Source organism: Chionomys nivalis, chromosome 23 (assembly GCF_950005125.1).
Source record: "Chionomys nivalis chromosome 23, mChiNiv1.1, whole genome shotgun sequence".
Lineage (NCBI taxonomy): Eukaryota > Metazoa > Chordata > Mammalia > Rodentia > Cricetidae > Chionomys > Chionomys nivalis.
Window position 1 is genome coordinate 35,492,319 of NC_080108.1, and position 18,583 is coordinate 35,510,901.

At 43.8% G+C, this 18,583-nt stretch overlaps 1 protein-coding gene across 2 annotated transcripts in view; it reads left to right on the plus strand.

Moving 5' to 3' along the window:
* The window catches only part of Prmt3 (protein arginine methyltransferase 3), a 73,233-nt gene that overhangs the window by 25,093 nt on the left and 29,557 nt on the right, over nucleotides 1-18,583 (plus strand). For both annotated transcript variants that reach the window (XM_057756186.1, XM_057756187.1), the window contains 2 exons: nucleotides 713-812; nucleotides 12,055-12,133. In XM_057756186.1, the coding sequence (XP_057612169.1) occupies nucleotides 713-812; nucleotides 12,055-12,133 (179 nt within the window). The remainder of the gene's footprint in view (nucleotides 1-712; nucleotides 813-12,054; nucleotides 12,134-18,583) is intronic.

Genomic DNA, 18,583 nt, shown 5'->3' on the forward strand with positions numbered 1-18,583 from the left:
TAGAGGAGAGTATTCTTCATAAATGCAGGTTTCTTTTCAGGCTGAAGTATTGTTGTTAGTTCATGTTATTGCCTTATTAATCAGAGGGGTTTTGGGCACCTATCAGTTGACTCTCCTACTGCACAGGCAAAGGGATTTAAGCATCACTTTCTTCAACAAACAGTGTGAACATTCTGGAAAACAATCATTTAACCAGCTTTTAGAGTCTATTTAGCAAACTAGTACATGGGTCAGCAAGAACTTTCTGAATAGAATTTGAGTGGCCTGAGCTAGTCTCTGATGTCAGCAGACTGGACTACGTGAAATTAAAAAACGTTTGCATAGCAAAAGAAACTGTCAGCTGAACACAGACAGCCCCAGCATGGGATCTTAGCCTATAATGTATAGTGTATATATCTAAACAGGTTTAAGTGTGTATGATATAGTACACCATTACAAAGGAAACCAAGAGAAGCTAATATTAGGTGATAAGGAAAGAGAATTCAGGCAAGAGGACATGAGGCATGGAAAAGTATATTATGCTTCCTGACTTTAGAATGGTCATGCTAACTGCAGAAGTTCACTGAGATCCGTAGTTTGAGACTGGACAAGTGTTGAAGTGGCTATAATAATCTAGCTGTGCAATGCCTTATTTGATTAAAATGTGGTGATTTTTTATATGATTTGTAAACAAAATATTTAATAGTCTGATTTAATTCATTATAAATTTCAGACTAAATAAACTTGAAGATACCATTATACTCATTAAAGGAAAGATTGAAGAAGTGAGTCTCCCTGTAGAAAAGGTGGATGTTATTATATCAGAGTGGATGGTAAGTAAAGTTTAAAAAAATTTTTTTCTCTTAAATGAACATGGTAGCAGCCTTATATTTGATAAATGGCAATGGTGGCAGGTGTTTTAGATAGTGCTGACTTTGTGGCTTCTGCCGACTAGCAGACGTATTCTTCTGCTTTTTAGGTTTGTAGGGCCAACTCCAAGACCTAGGAAGGATGGGCTAGGACTGTGCCTTCCAAGCATACTCTGTCCTCTCTGGCCCACTGCGCTGGACCATCAGCGTCCTTTCGTGCACTGAGGAACTCATTGACTTGGTTCCGTAGTCCTCTAGATTGTGTTGAAACCTTGCATCAAGGCAGACTGACTATTTAAGTATGTAATGAGACCATGGTATTTAGCAATGGGTCAGAATTATTGATACAACTTGGTGAAGCCTATTCAGTCACAGATTTCCTATGTGGAAATTTGAAAGTTTTTAAAAAGTCTGTAGATAAACTATATTGTCATGTAGTAAGTTTATTAAAACAGTTTAAGCACAATTTTCTATATTTTTTTTAATGGACATAGTTACAATCCATAAAATAGCAGTTACTTTTGGGAGCTTTGTAAGTGTTAGGGTTTAATCGTCACTGGTTCAGAGTGAGTGTCACCTGGGCGTGGACAGCATAGCTTTAAGTCTTATTTTATTTTTTTATTCATTGCAAGTGGGATTTCAGGACATATTTCGGCCTGGTGTATCATTCCAAGAGGCAGGTCCAGCAGCCCTCTGGTCTCTATGCTGTTGGGTGTTGTGTTTTATTTCAGCTGGCCTGCCAGTGAAGCCCTTGCAGCTGCCACCATGAGAATGGGTGCTTTTTCCTCATCTCCTCTGCTTTAAGGGCTAGAAACTCAGATTTGTATTATTATTGTGAAATTTTTAAATAATGTAAAATTATGAGTGTTAAGCAAATACCCCTTTGTTTGCCACAGTGTTTTCTCACCTAGCTGGAGCCAGTGGCTCAAGATAAGGAAAGATAAGAGGACTCTCACTTCTGGGAAAGGCTTTACCTGGGCTGTCTGCTAAGTGCCTCTGCTCCTTAAGACACATGCAGTCTGTTCCTGTGCAACCTCTTTTTCTGTTTTATTGTAACCCATTTTTATAAATTTTATTCAGATTATAATATACTTATATAATTTTCCCCTTCCCTTATCTCTCCAGCCCCTCGTGTGTGTGTGGCGGGGGTGTATGTATGGCTGCGGTTGTGTGTTCCTAGATACATACGTATGCTCAGTCCATTTAATGTTGTCTGTGTGCGTATGTTTTCAGGGCTGACCACATGGTGACCTTTTGCACTTTAGTTGAAGCTGTCAGAGCCGTCACAGGTTAAGTTGTTATAGACCATTGTTATTAAACCTCCTTTCTCCAGAGAGCTACAGTTCTCTTGGTACTGGCAGATTCCAGCACTCTCAGTGTAAATAGATGATGATGGGCTCTCTTCACAAGGGAACTTGTCCTGACAGAAGTTCACTGGCCCTGACAGCTGTATGTGTGAGTTTCTGTGTAAGTGCGAAGGCAGATGGTGTGTGGCAGGCTGAGGATGTTGCTGGGAGTCAGACTGCATGAGCTCCAGCCTTGCTTCATTTCCTCTGGGCATGTGTGGAGCCTCTCTGCCTCGGCTTCCTGCTCCATAAAATGAAGAGACAGTAGCCCTCACTTCATGGCTTTTGTGAGGATCAGATGATGGCTCTGGTGCAGTCTAACCCTCAAGAACAGCTGCTCGGTTTCGGACAGTAGCACAAGCGCGGGAGTGGGCTGCTCGACTGGGCCCTGGAGCGTAGACTGGCTGAGTAGCTGCCCAGATGACTCCCCTGGACAGCAGAGACTGTGCCAGGATCATCCTGTGCTCCCTCCTTTCAGACATGACATTTAGAGTCAGCCTGGGTTTGTCTGTGCTTACTGACCCTTCTGTTCTGGAGAACGGCTGTAACCTTGACTCCCTGGATGAGGACAGTAGCACACAGTGACTCCCTGGATCAGGAGGACAGTGGAGCACACACAGTGTTTCCTGTCTTCACGGCTGCTGTGGATCTTGTGGATGTTACGATGTGATTTTAGTGTTCGGTTCTTAACCACTGTTGACTGTTTTCTAGCAAAGCTGTGTTCAGAATGTTGGCATCAGACTGGCCTCCTCGTCCTTCACTTTTCGTCCATCTCGTCAACACGACTGCACTCCCAAGTTCTCTTTCATGTGCTCTTGAGTCCTGTATCCCTGATTCAATGGCTGTGAGTGTCTGCTTCTTGCCTTAGTTGCTAGACAGTTTCTTGGACCATGCTGTTTCCCACAGAACCTTCCCAATGTCTTGGAGAGAATTGGTTTCAGTCCGATGTCTTTCCCCTGCAGGTATTTTGTTTTCATGTCAGAATGGCTGACATTCTTATATCTGTGTCTGAATGTGGCGAGTCTGTGTCTAGTGTCCGTGGAGGCCATGTTCATTGGGCTGCAGGTGTCAGGTCTTCATCTTAGAATATGTCTTTGATACGTCTGCTCTGTTCCAGCCTCTGCTTCAGGACCTCACAGATTGACGGTCTGCTCTCTCAATAGGATTTTTTTTTCATTCTGTAGTCCTTGCCCTGGGTTAGATTTTCCTCGTCCTTCCTGAATGTTGGTGCTTTTTTTCTTTTGTAATGATTGCAAGTCTTTTCCTCAGTTCACTCCGTGCTTTTCAGCATCTCCTCTTGTTGCTTTACTTTCTCATCTTTGAATTCCATTCCTGTTTTTTGCTGAGTAATGCCCATGTGTTCTGTAAGTTGTGGCTTGTTACCAGGCTGGAATGCACATCTTTTTGCACCTCACCCTCTCACATTTACTGTGTGCAATGATGGGGAGGAGCTGCTGTGGGGTGTTGGGTAGCTGATGTGCCTTGCTTTGTTTTTCCTCCTGCACACACATGGACTCTGCGCAGATTTGCCTGGCATTAGCACTCACAGGGTGTTGTGTCGCTTAGAGGTGGTAATAATGGCCCTTCAGGGCCTGCCGCTGCCCTAAGATGATTTGGCCCTGCTCTGGCCCTGCAGCATTCCAGCCTTCCCCCCTCAAGTTCAGCCAGTCAGCCTTTATAGGTGCAGCTTCTTGGGAATGTTCACTCACGCAGTGGAACAAAGCCCCCTGTCAACTTGAAACACAGGAAGTATACTAGGAATTTACCTTATTGACTTTGGCAGGATTTTAGATTACTGGCTTTGGCTCAGTACTTCGAGCCACATCAAGCATTAATTAAATTAGGGCTTTGCATTTCCCTGAAGCAGATTTGTGCTCCAGAGTCCTTTGGAGTGGGGTGGAGTGAGGAGGAAGTGTTTGGCCACCCAGTACCAAGCTGTTTGGGTGGGCTACTGAATTCACTGTGTTTGCCCATCCTTGTTATATGGGCCAGTTCCTTGCAGTCCTCACCTGAGCTGCGCCCCATGCTTCTTCTGCACGTTTAGCAAATGCCATTTGGACAGAATCTTATCAATTCATCTAACAAAGGATGGTCTTTTCTTACTATATACTTGTTGCATTTGGAAGATTGAAGTCTTGTTCTTTTAACTCTCTAATCATACTGCTAGTTATTATTCCCTATAGCCTTGAAATTGTGTGTGCGTGCAGTGTGTGTGTATTATGTATCACGGTTAGCATTTACGGTATTATAGCAAAGTACTTGAGGCTGGGTAATTTATAGCTATAGATAATAGAAATTTCCAAAAACTGAAGAGTTTGCAAAGCTGTAAGTCCAAAGTCAGAACCTGTGTCTGGTCAGGGTCTGGTGTTAGCTGCCAAGATAGTACTGTGTACTCTAGTGGAGTGGACACTGTCCTGCCATAGACAGGACAGAAGGGGGCAAGCCCACCACCTCAAGTGTGAGCGGCTTCCTCCTCATGGCTCAATTTCTTTGTAAAAGTCCCCAGTTGTATTATTTTGAGATGGGATCTTCCAGACTGACCTCACATGGCAGCGTACAGCTCTGGCTGGCCCTGAATTGACTGTACTCCCGCTTCAGTCTCCTGCGTGCTGGAAGGCAAGGCGTGCTCCATCATGTCTAGTTTTCCTTCCACCTCCCGTTCTATAGTCAATTTTTAGTTAGCATACAGAATAAAGGGCTTTATTATAATGTTTTCACATATGTGTCTCACTGTATGCTGCTCATAATCCCCCACTGGCTTGCCTTCCCCTTCCCTGCTGGTCTCTTGCCTCCTACATGGCCCCCTCTGCTTTCATGTCATTCTTATATATAAATGTGTGTGAGAATCAAGTTTACTTCACGTCAGAGAAAACGCAATTCTTGCTTGTCCTTGTACGTGATACTGTTAGTCTCCCTTTTTTTAGGCTCTTTTATAGTTCCTCATCTGTTTTCTTGTCCTTTGTATGATTTTTTTAAATACAAAGTCTGCATATGAGAGGACAATATGTTTGCCTTTATTATTTTACTTTATACCAGTACATTGTTGGTTCAGTTTTAATATATGAATTTAGGGAGACACACTGGGGCATAGCACACTCCACTGTGTCTCTTTAATATGATTGTCTTTCCTAAAGGTGCCAGCTAATGCTTTGGTTGTTCTCGTAGAAGTGGACTACCCTCTTATAATTAATGATTCCCCCGATTTGATGTGGGGACTCTTGCTCTAGAAATACATTGCATCCTTCAGCCGTGAGAGCTGACTGAGCCTGGAGTAAGGGTGTGTGTTCTGAGATCTTGAGATGCTGCTGCTGTTCTTTTTTCAATTTTCCTAGTGCTGCCACAGTGCGAGGGGAAGGGTCTTGTACTGATCAGGTCAGAGTGCCATCTAGTGGAAGGAAGGTTTTTAAACTTTAGCATTTTCCAGACTGAGCGGAGGTCAGGGTCAATGGGCCGAGCAAGGTGTTGCAAGACAGTGGCCAGCACATACTGGATGCCTAGCAGGAGCAGCTTCTGTGATGCCCATGTCATTCTTCCCCCCACAGAAGGCAGTAATCAGGGGAAGTACTAGGAAGCAGGAGCTCCTTTGACGAATGTTTATTATACACATATGCAATTTTACTATCTTTTGACTGCACACTAATATAAAAATACTAAAAAATGTATCCTTCACCTTTCCCCTGTCACTCAGGACCCATCTCCCTCTTCCACCAGAATCTGTGATTGCCCTTTTAAAGTGTGTGCATCTCCAGCCCACAGCATGCTCATTCCTTAGCACCCTATCTGTGGCAGAATAAAAAGTGCAGATTCTAGTCCCACACTTAGATTCATGGACACTTAAGTTACTGAACTTTTTTTAGTATTCATATTAGAATGTCATATATATTTCTGCCATTTCACATTTAATTTGCTTTTGTTCTTGTGGCAGTTGAACCCGGCATCTCGTCCATACTAGGCAAGTCTTTTGCCTCTGAACCACACCCCCAAGTCCTTCCCTTTAACCTGTGTTTCTGTATTTAAGTGGATTTTTCACAATAGTCCCTAACATAAAATACCCAGGTTACAATTTGTCAGCTTTATGTTTAAAATCCATCTGGTGTTTGCCCAGCAGTGGCATAACTGGATCACCTGTGGGTATGGTTTAGTGTTTGAGGCCCTCTGTACTGATTCCCATGACGACTATACTAGCCCACACTCCCACTCTTTGAGTAAATGTGCCCTGTGTCTCTTTCTGTGTCTTTCGATGAAGTCTGACTTTTGATGTCCTTGGTCTTTTCCCCAAGAAGGTGAAAATATTTTTTTTTTTTTTTTTTTTTTTGGTTTTTCGAGACAGGGTTTCTCTGTGGTTTTGGAGCCTGTCCTGGAACTAGCTCTTGTAGACCAGGCTGGTCTCGAACTCACAGAGATCCACCTGCCTCTGCCTCCCGAGTGCTGGGATTAAAGGCGTGCGCCACCACCGCCCGGCCTGTGAAAATATTTTTTATAAACTTTATTCCTTTCCCTCTTACACTTGATCTTGAATCCACTCTTGGGCTTTCTGCCATGTAGTTTGATGATGCTGACTGCACTGTTGAATTCTGTATAGACACATTAGGATCCTGTAGGTGTGCTATGGGTTAGATCTTGTAGTCTTGTATTCGATACAAGCAATATTTTCCCCTCTAAGTTATTTCAGATGACTGTTTGTCAACAGTCTTTCCCAGAGTAACTTTATTTTTCACTACCTCTTAACTTGGCTTTTGCCTCAGGGTGTTTTAGTGATTTGATTAGGAAAGAGTCTGGTACTGAAAGTATCTGCCTTTATTTATCACCAGTGAGCCTGTTGCAGGAAGATGTGAGCATGTTAGGAGTAGGCTCCTGTTTTACAAGTGTGAGTCTGCATCTCTGTGTTCCATGTGTTCTTTTGAAGGACAAATGCAGCGTTAGATTTTATAAAGTAAATGTCAGTCTTGAAAGAAGAATGCCCCATGAGCATCATAGGGGGCGATATCAGGTATAATCCTTCAAGATGGTGCCCTACAGGTGAGGCAGCAGCCTGTGAAATTGTACTCTGAATTGCACCACAGATGATTGGGGCATTAGGAGCAAAGCTTTCTGTTATCGGTAATAAATGACTTGGTTCAGCACCAGGAACAGTTCCCAGAAGTTGAAGCTGTTTGGTTACATTCACAGCCTTTAGCAGAGTGAAGTTCAGAGGAAGGACGGTAGCTGCTAACAGTTCACACACCATCGTCACCCACTCACTTCTTATACTTCTCTCATACATCACATCCTGACTTCTGTTTCCCCTCCCTCCTTTCACCCCAGCCCCCTCCCCCCGGATCCCCTCCGATTGCCTTCAGAAAGGGGCAGGCCTCCCAGGGATATCAACCAAGAACACTAAGCTACACAACCATAATATATTTAAATAGAGGACCTAGCTAAGATCCATACAGGCTCCCGGTATTGTTGGTTCAGTCTCTGAGAGCCCCCATGAGCCCTGGTTAGTCATCCACTCACTTTTAATGAGGTATATTAGTTAATTTTTATCAGTGTCATGCATTAATTCTACATATAATTGACGTGTCACGTAATCTTTCTTATTAGTGTTTCAGTTGCTCACTAAGAAGCCACTCTGAAGTATTCTAATTCACATAGTTTAAAATTCTGATCCCATTTGACGTGTTCTGTGGGCAGTTTTTCGTTTCAGACTACCTGAGTCCTTCAGTACCCATGTCATCTTAATACAAATATGTAATCTTCCAGTCAAGCAAATCAAATGGAAATTGAGACCATGGCTTCTGTCATCAGACCAGGGTCATCAGTCTGAGTTCACTCCCTGTTGTGTGACTGGATTTCCTTTCTAGATCTGAAGCTGTTACCCTTTCTTTGCCACAGTTTCTTCAGTAGGTGATGGCAGTGACAAATTCACTCTGAGATAACTAAATGACATGTTCTCCATAAAGCTCAGCCAGCACCGCTCTTAGTACTCAGCAGTTCCAGTTTTAAAACAGAAGCTCGCTTTAGATAGGCCATGTTATTTTGTACCATTTTAAAGGCAAGTCTCCTTCGCTGTAGCAGTGTAGACACTCATGCAGTGGATGCTGTTGCTCATGTAGAGCTTGCTGCTCCACGCAGTGCAGACCATGTGCTTGCACTTCTTGAAGCCTACGCTGTAGGGCCATTTATGATTGGCTGAGAAGAAACAGTCAAGGACATAGATATGGATGAGCATCAAAGAAGAGAGCATACATAGTGACTTTGGAAAAATTCACTTAAATGGATTAACAATTGAGCTATTACCTGAATAGTAGGATAAGCAGTTTCAGCTCTGAGTCTTCAGTAGTGTGACAGAGTACCCACTGTGACTGTATGATTTGTTGTTTGAGGGAATGTTTTCTCACTGACTGGCTGCTTCCTCCAGTTTTTGTTTGTTTGTTGGTGGTTTGTATGTGTCTATGTGTGTGTGTGTGTGTGGCGTCTCTTTTTGTATTCCTGGCTTCTCCCCTGTTGTTTGTTTGTTGGTGGTTTTGTGTGTGTGTGTGGGGGGGTGTCTCTTTATGTATTTTTAGCTGTCCTGGAATTTGCTATGTAGACCAGAATGGCCTCAAACTTACAGAGATCCTCCTGGGTGCTGGAATTAAAGGTGCACTCCGCCACACCTACCCAATTTCTCTATTCTTTAACTTAGGGTTTACCAAGGACTTTGACATAATAAAAGCTTATATGGGAGCAGAATCTTGCATTAGAATGGAAATCTTGATCGGAGAGAGCCATGAACAGAGGGAAAGGAGGTAGAAATGGGAAGAACTGACTTCTGTAGCTCTTGCTTTCTGTTCCTTTAGCCCTGATCAAAGCCCATCACCATTGAATCTGTGTTAAACATGTTGGTCTTCACAGGTGCCAGGTGCTATGCCTAACTCTGCATATGAACAATGGAATTCTTCTTTGCTTTTGGAATTCTCTGGCCAGTAACAGCTGGGTGGAAACTGGGGAGCAGAGATCTGGAGGGTGTCTGATGGAGGGTGTCTGTGCATGAGTGGTTACATCCCTTGGTCACTCTGCGGGAGATCCTCAGAGTTGATACTGGAACTGATTTGGATAGTTTGAGCAAATAGTTTAAAAAAATTGTATTTCTTTAGTTATAAATGATAAAGACATTTTGAGAAATTTTATATTTTCTCATCTAGTTTGATTAAATGAATAATTCAAGAAAAATATATTGAGGGTATTAGCTAGTTTTATGTCAACTTGACACGGGTTAGAGCCCTTTTAAAAGAAGGCACCTAAATTGAGAAAATGACCCACCAATATTAGCCTGTGAGACATTTTCTTAATTGATGATGGTTGGTGTGGGAGAACCTAGCCCATTGTGAGCAGTGTTACTCAGAGTTGTTTGAGAAAACTGGCTTTGTATAAGGGTGTTTTGCCTGAATGTATATGTTGACTTTCCTCCACCTGTGTGGATCTGAGGACCTGAAAGAATGGGCGGACTACAGTAACTGTAGACAGCCTTACTCCAGTCCCAGTGTACTTTATACACGAATGTAACAAAGGAAGCAGTGATCCAAGGGAGGCTGTGTGAGTTCAGAAAAGCAGGTAAATAAGTGTCAACTAAAAGCACATACTCAATAGAGTAGCCCTTTCCCAGAACTTTCTCAGTACAGACCAATTTTAACAAAATTGCCTGGCATATGCCGTGGATTATATGTGGGAAAGACTGAAAACTAGGCAGAAGATCATAAGAGACTCCAGTATACTGACTAGATTGAGGGTCTATAGCTGATCTGACATCCAATAAGGATTAACATGGTTTATAAATTGAATGTAAATGTTTGACACAGAAGACATGAAATCACGTCCAGGAACAACATGCGCCTGAGGTAAAGGCCCTGTGCCTTTCTCCCTGGAGCCTCCCTCACACTTCCGCAAGGCCTTGTTCACCATGGGTCATTCTTTTGACCATTTTCCAACCATATGTCTGTGTTCCACATGTGTGACTCATGCCGGGAGAGGGCACTGGAGCCCCCTGAAGCCAGAGTTAGAAATGGTGTGAGCCACCGTGTGGGTGCTGGGACCCAGGCCACTCCTCCAGAAGCAGCCAATGCTCCTCACTGTTGAGCCATCTCTCCAAGCTCCAGGCCCTCAGTTCTCTTTGTCTGTCTGTCTGTCTGTCTGTCTGTCTTTCTTTCTTTCTTTCTTTCTTTCTTTTTTAATTTTTAAAATTATTTTGGTTTTGATTTTTCAAGACATTATTTCTCTGTGTAGGCCTCGCTGTCCTGGAACTCTGAGAGTCACCTGCCTCTGTCTTCCTAGTGCTGGGGATTAAAGGCATTTGCCACTCATGACTGACTTCAGGTGATCTTCCTATTCCTTAGGTAACCCACTCTTAATAATTTCTTGACACAAATTGTGATTCTCTTTACTTAATGCAAAGATGCCCATTTACAAGCATTTCTGTGTGTAGATCTAGGTGAGCTGGTAAGTATTCATTGGCGAAATCCACACATCCCATGTCCCTTGAACACACAGGGCATACTAACAGATGCTGTTGTGTAGTGTTTAGCATATGACAGGCATACTTGTTCAGAAATTTCCCCTGAGCCCAAGTTTTCATGGTGTGAACACATCTACAACTCAGCATGGATGTTAGTTTTCTTATCAGTGAGTTAGTTTTTGGGAGGAGGTTGATTAAGGCAGAGACAGTCATCCGACCTATGTTTCCTATGAGTTCAGTGTGACTCGCTCACCTATGGGGATGATTCTGGGTCTGCTGCCTTTTTTGTTCCATTTATTCATGTGGTTAAACATTTCCTGGTGGATGTTTATCCACGGATGAGACAACAGCTTTAGTTAGAGTGGTGGTGTGAAGGTGCAGCTCACACGCTCCCTGATGCTGAATGATGTGGCCCTGGAGTAGATGAGGTGTGTGGCTGTCTGCACAGTACATGCTGTATTGGGTGCTTAGGACCCCAAGAGTGTCGTCTTTCCCTGTGTGCGCCATTATTACCCTTTCCCTGGGAAGGGTTCACCACCATTCCCTGAAATCTGGTTGTACTAGGGTCCTGTTCCTTGAGCTAGCTTTCATGCAACACTTTCTTAAAGATGCTGCATCGCAAGTAGTGGATGAACCGCAGTGGGAAAGTGTGACATTTGCTCAGAGTATGGCAGTGGCCCTATTCTGTCGAGAGCATCTGGTGTGCTGATGTGTCCTGTGAACCTCTATGATGAATGACTGTTCCTCCTGCTCCTAATTCTTGAGAATGCATAAATACAGTGTATTTAAATTATGTCTACTCCCTGACAGTCTCTGGCCTCCCCCTCCTCCCTTTTTAATGGCCCACTGAGTCCAGTTAGTGCTGTCTGTATGCACACCAAAAAAAGATCTCTAGACAGTGCTTTGGGAGATGGCACTTTAGGTCAGGTGGCACATCGTGATGCCTGTCATGTGCATGGCAGGATGTGTGGTAACATCTTGTAGCTCTGCCCCGTGGACACCAATAGTGTTTCCACCTTCACCCCCAATGTGAGCCTGAGAGTGTCCAGTGTGACAGGAGACAAAATCTGTTAGAACCACTACTCCTAATTAGCCTGTAACATTCCAGGAGCTGTAGGTCTCCCCAAAGTTCCCCTTACCCTGGGGGAGAAACAGTAGACTCAAAAGTGGAATTGCAGGTGCAGGTTCTGAACTTGCTACTGTAAGAACTCGATGGGTCCACTTCCCACCCAGGCCTGGCCTTCCAGTGCCACTGGATAGAACTGACTGTCCATACAGTGACGGGCAGAGCTGTGTGACAGAGAAGAGAGTTGACAGCCATCGGCTGCTCTGCTGGGTCTCCTGTGCAGTGCCCGTTCCTGACGTTCATCGTTTCCTTTCTGCGCAGGGCTATTTTCTTCTTTTCGAGTCGATGTTGGATTCTGTCCTTTATGCAAAGAGCAAATACTTGGCGAAAGGAGGATCGGGTAAGTACGGCATTTCAGTTTTAGTCTGATTTCAGCGTGGTGCAACCAAGTGAACCTCTGAGCTTCAAGTGCACTGTGCATGGCTGAGAGAGTTTCAGTAGAGATGAAAGATGTTCCCATTGGAAGGAGCCTTGCTTACTTGATATGGGGTCTCCAAGGCTGTGGTTTCTTAGGATATCTTTTACTAGAAGGTTTCTTTGTTTGTTTGTTTGTTTAATAGAAACATAAGGGCAAGGTGTGGGAAGCTTTTAATATTCAAATTAAAGCGTCTTTTCATTTTTTAATCCCTATGTCATTTATTTCCTGTTTCCCACTCTTAATCTTAGCAGAAGGCCTGTAGCATGTTTCAGACTACCTTGGAGACTTTAATAGCAAATTTTCTTTGCCTCACTAACCTATATGCTGCTCCACTCTGTGATTTAGTCCGGGTGTCTAGAAAGGTTTTAAGCACCTCCTACCCCTAAGTCTACTATAAGTAGATCCCTCTCAACTTGGAAGCCTTTTTTCCATGTCTGTGGGAAAGTAGTGTTCTGGTTGCATCCTCAGGGAGAAGTACATATCCCAGCCTTGTGCTGGGACCCCTGGTGTCCTTGAGAACAAGGGTTATGCTCTTGCTCAGGCCCCCTGCCCATAGCATCCTACAGCTGTCCAGGCAGTGACAGTACAGTTGAAAGTCCTCAGACCAAACCAGGAGAGCTAAGACAGGTCCTCCGGACAGCGGAGCTCTCCGGTAGCATCTGTGTTCCCTCTTTCTAGGTCACTTGTCATATATTCTCGGCATCCACTTTAAAGTAGTTCTTGATCTCTGCTGTGAACCTGGCTAGGATTTTAGATGTTTTATCCTGAAACAGTGCAAATCTGTGATTTTTGTGGTCTTTTTAGTGACTGAAGGAAATGGTATCACTTAATGATTCTCTGTGGTTGTCACCATCATTTTTGCTTATCTTTTTTTTTTTTTTTTTTTTTTTTTTGGTTTTTCGAGACAGGGTTTCTCTGTGGTTTTGGAGCCTGTCCTGGAACTAGCTCTTGTAGACCAGGCTGGTCTCGAACTCACAGAGATCCGCCTGCCTCTGCCTCCCAAGTGCTGAGATTAAAGGCGTGCGCCACCACCGCCTGGCAAGCCATTTTTGCTTATCTTATACATAATCTTCACCACAGGCCTTTGAGATTTGGGGAACAGTTTCAAAAGGTGTCCTGGAAGATGACACCATTGGGCAGCCAAGCCTGCATCTCTTTTTCTTTTTTGATTTTTAAACTCATATCTGCCTGACCTAATCATTATTCATGTTCTTTTCACTAAACCTTGTTTCCCTATTAAAATGCATTTAAAACATCTGACTCTTGCTGTGGGGTTCTAGGGAACCTCCCCCCCACCTCCTCCCTCTCCATACCTCCCCAGTGGTGTCCATTGATCTCACTGAAGAACTGACAGCAGCTAATGCATTTAAATCGAGTGCTCAGTGAGATTCATTAGGTCCCCACAGCCATGGGACCATGGCAGCTGGAGGGACAAAAGGGAGGTTAATGATTCTAGCTCAGTCCATATTTTTATATAACTGATTAACATTAGGATCATCTGGGAGTGTAGTCAGAAGAGTCGGCATTTAGCTGCTTGAGCAGTGCTGTGGAATGCTATTTGTTAATATAATTAGGAGAAAAACTAAACTCACTATGAACGACATGAAATGAACGAATATTGCCATCACATGCTCGTGTGTGCTGTGAAGTTTTGCTTTATGTTTTTCTTTTTTTTTTTGGTTTTTCGAGACAGGGTTTCTCTGTGGCTTTGGAGCCTGTCCTGGAACTAGCTCTTGTAGACCAGGCTGGTCTCGAACTCACAGAGATCCGCCTGCCTCTGCCTCCCGAGTGCTGGGATTAAAGGCGTGCGCCACCACCGCCCGGCACTTTATGTTTTTCTTGTGGGAATCCTTACCAAGCAATCATAATGTCAGAATTTTTAAAAGAATGATTGCGTTATGAAATGAGGTGTCAGTATTGTGGGCCCACGTGACCATAACGCATCCATGATGTGAATATGAGTTCATCTGTCTCCTCCTCTCCCCCATGAAGATTTAAATCAATGTAAAGAAGTGCTAAGTTCTTGGGTAGAGAGAATTAATGCCAGAAGATGTCAATTCACCTTACCTCATTGCAAAATATGAGGAAATCTAAAACTACTACCACTTTTTAAAATTGTAGGTGAGAATTATGTATAACTCTTCCTTTTTGATGTTAAAAGTTATACAGTAGAATTTCTAAGTTTCTACTGCTGTCCTCACCAACAGGTTTGTCTTTAATTTAAGGTGATTATGAAATTTATATGAAAAAGTGAACAGGAATGGCAAGAAATCTCCAAAGTTGCAAGCCCCTGTGGTGTCAGGGATAGGAGGAAGGTCCTGCTGTATGCGAAAGTGCATCCTGAAGTCTAGACAATAAAACCAGACGTTACTGGTTCTTGTGTGGGAGACAAATTAAGAAAATTGAAAATCTCATTATAGTCACAGATGTAACTAGCACCTCATAAAATACAGGAAGTTATAATTTTATTTAAAAATAAAGCAAAGCTAAGTATGGTGGCTTACACCTAAAATCCCAGCACTTTGGGAGGTGGAAGCAGATTAGAGGCTTACCTGGTCTTTTTGGTATATTCTTGTAGTTCAGCATGTAAGAGGCATGAAGAATACTTAGGCCCCGGAGCTTAAGACCAGTCTGGTCCACATAGTAAAACCTTCAGACAACCCTTCCTCAAACAGCTTAATCTAGATAATAAATTGACCGTTGTAATTTACCAGTGAGTCACATAGAGTGTAAACACATTAGACTTGAGGGAAGAGTTTTCTGGGAACTTAGATTTAGAAGCCCTGAAAGAATGATTTGTGATGTTGACTATATGTGTAAATCCCCACGTGACAGAGTCACAAGGACTAAAGTGGGGAATCCATCCAGTTCTTACCATAAGCCTAATTCCTGACATATTGGTGGATCCTCCCAGCAAGCAGCCAGCAAAGCCGAAGGAACACTGGGCGAAGAGTTGAATGACAGCTCACTGAAAGGATGGGGCAGCTGACAGGTGCTGCCTCTGTCCTGTTGTGCGCATGCTTCATTGGAGGACACTTTCCTTGAAGTCACACAGGGTCTTTCTACGTCCTTCTGGAAGTTTTGGTGTTTTTATTGAGTTTATGATTCACTTCAAGATCACACCACCTTTATCACACACCCAGAGGAAGAGAGGAAGAAAGCAGTGGGGCGGGACAAGGCCAGGTCTCTATACAGGGCGCCTTCCTCAGTTCCTCTCACTCCTTTCACCTCCGCATTGCTTTAGAAAGACTTGGAATTAAGATGGCACTGGTGAATAGGACAGTTAGCAAATAACCGCTGAGCCCCCTGGTCTGTGAGCCCAGGCTGTGCAGACAATGCTGGCCTTGCAGGCATTGTTTCTCACTCGCCTGCCTGTGCTATGGAACTAAAAATGCTTTGTTTTACTAAGCTGATGTCTTATGGTTTTGCTGAGCCTGGTAGTTATTTCTAAAAGGATTTCCTGTGTAAACAATTCAGTTGTCTGCAGAGTTTTAATATTATCTTTCTGTACCTGTGCTTCCTTTTCTTACTTATAACCCCCTTGATAAAAACAAGAGAATGGCCGGGCGGTGGTGACGCATGCCTTTAATCCCAGCACTTGGGAGGCAGAGGCAGGCGGATCTCTGTGAGTTCGAGACCAGCCTGGTCTACAAGAGCTAGTTCCAGGACAGGCTCCAAAACCACAGAGAAACCCTGTCTCGAAAAAAAAAAAGGGGGAAAAATGACTAAATAAGTAACTGGAACTTGAAGAATGAGATGTTTACTGCTTTCAGAGATCCTCCGTGAAATATCTGCTAATTACAGTAGGGCAAAGCGAGTAAGTTCCGGTGTGGAAGCCCCACCACCCTGAGAAATCAAAACTGACATGCTCAGGAGAGGAAGGGATTGAAACTGTATCTGCTAATAGCATGGAGAAGTAATTCACTTCTGTAATTTGCTCAAAATCAGCAAGAGTTTCTAAAATCACTTTTAGCAGGAGGAAGTTGAGAATCTGTTGATCTTCCTCCATCAGGAAGGAACTGTTTTTGCCATTTGTATTTCCCTGTCCTGGACTGTGGAAGCAGGTCCCAATGCTAAGAGTCCACATGCATTGGGCTCTTTCGGGCTTTTATTCACTTCCAAGCTCACCACTGTGATTTACTTTCCAGGGCTTCACATGCTCACGAGGGGCTTTGGTTAAAATACAGATGCTTGGGCTTCATGGAAGTGGCCTTTGAACACAGTCCAGAGGCAGAGTTTACTTTCAGTGCCCCTTCTCTTTATAATACATGTGTAAGAGGACTTGTCAGGAGAAACAGAATTCACTGCAGGCAGTGGGAAGAGGGCTTATTAAAGGGCAGGAATGCTGCAGAGCATGGTAGGTGAGAGTGACACGGCCAGAAACTGCCGCATGGCTGGACCTGTGGTTGACACATTACTGTAGGTGTCCTGGAGATGAGCTGTCTCTGTGCCCATTTACCAGAGCCTCCCTCCCTTACCAGCCTGGTCTCCTTTAGACTGAAGAAAGCCAGCTTCTGCCACGTACCTCCTGACGGGCAGCAGAGCTGGAACACCACTTGCAGCAGCCTCAGCCCTGCGTCTGACCTGGGCACACCAAGCTGCCTCACAAGCATCTGTCCCTCCATGCCTCCTGTTCTCTCAGCCGCTGGGCTGTTGCCTTTTCACCTCTATTTCCGTCCTGTCATTAGTCACTCACAAAGTGAGCAAGTACATCCATTTCTGCTTTGCCCAGTTTTATTAATAGTTAAAATGTACTTGCTCTTTCTCGTTTCCCATCTAACAAATACTCTCCTGCTTTAGGAGGGTGGAAATCTCCCATTTGAAGAACAAGGCAGTGGGCTGGCATGAAGGGGGAAGTCTGGGGTGTCTCTAGACAGACCTCAAGACTTGTGTGTCAGTTGGCGGGTTTGTCTTCTTAGCAAATGAAGACTGCTTCTTTTGGCATTACCTCCCTACCTCCATCTCCTTTTTTGTAAAATGAAGATTATAACCAAGCTATAGACAGTCATCTCAAAGTCTAGACGAAGCACCTGGTTCAAAATGGTTTTCTGTTATATATTAAGTCTCTTGAATTCTTGCTGGAAACAAGAGCAGCATTGGCTGGTGCCTTAAACAGTGGTGAAATGGGTTGGAACATGACATCTTCGGCCAGCACATCGACTCTCACACTTGCACCTCACATCACACGGAAGCCATGAGCCTGGTTGCTGGAGCTCAAAGTTTCCTATACTATTTTTTCCTTAACTGTCTACTTGAACCACATTTGTTACTTTGGGTTTTTTTTTTCTTTCTAGAAATATGCTGATAATGTTTGTTTTTTTCAGAGCAGAGTTTCCAGAGCATATTCTATCTTTGTATTAGGTTATGTAAACTTTAATGGAGCGGGTCACTATTTATAAGGTAGTAATGTGGAAGAACAGGTGTAGTTCCCAGTGAATATCTCATTTCTAAGTTACTCTTGCTCTGTATATCGGCAAGTGTTTCCAGAGCTTTGGCTCCTGTGTGCCAGTGTTTCATGGGAATTGTATTCTCGTTCCTCAGTCTCGGCCTTTAGGGCCCAGAAGTTTGTGAGGCCTTCCCTAGGGATGAAGGAATTCCCATCTTGGTCTGCTCACCTCGTGAGCCATTCCAGTGACAGATGAATTCTGGGCAGTGAATCGAGAAGGACACAGATGTCAAAGCCATGGATTTATAAATGGTTTGGTAACTGGCTGCTTTTGTCCAATCAGCATTTGGCCGATTTCACCTACAAGCAGGCATAATTATTCACTTATGGCTTCTATGACACAAAACAAAACCCACCCAAATCGAGTGACAAATGTGTGTGGAGTCGTGGCAGGGGCCCAAGACTTAGGATCAGAGAGGATCTGACCCCAGTGACCTCTAGCACTCTAGGATTATTCACGTATTTCTGAGAACTGAAAAAGTCATTTCTGAGTTCAAAAATAAGCACCAGGATTTTTATATCTTTGAAATATAATTAGCCTGAAAACTGCACCTCAGCACTTAGAAAAGAACCATTCTGCTCTTGTTTTTTCCCTCTAAGCCTGGCTTGCAGTCAGTTACAGTTTTCCACATGAGAGGGCCATCTTTGTTCTCCATGGTGACCCTAGTACAGCACACGACGTAAGGAGGTGGCAGATCAGAGACTTTTGGTGAAAGTCCAGGTTGTATTGTCACTGTGACAGGCCACATTCCTGCCCTCTCTTACTTAGCTCTGGCACCATAGCACAGTGCCGCTGTGGATGATGGGTAAACTTTGCTACTGCAGTGGTCTTATGAGAGTGAACAAACCCATGCATCACACTGGATTGATGTGTGAGCTGTGGTGTGCCAAACTCAGTGAGGATTTTTCATGCTCTGAACTGCCCG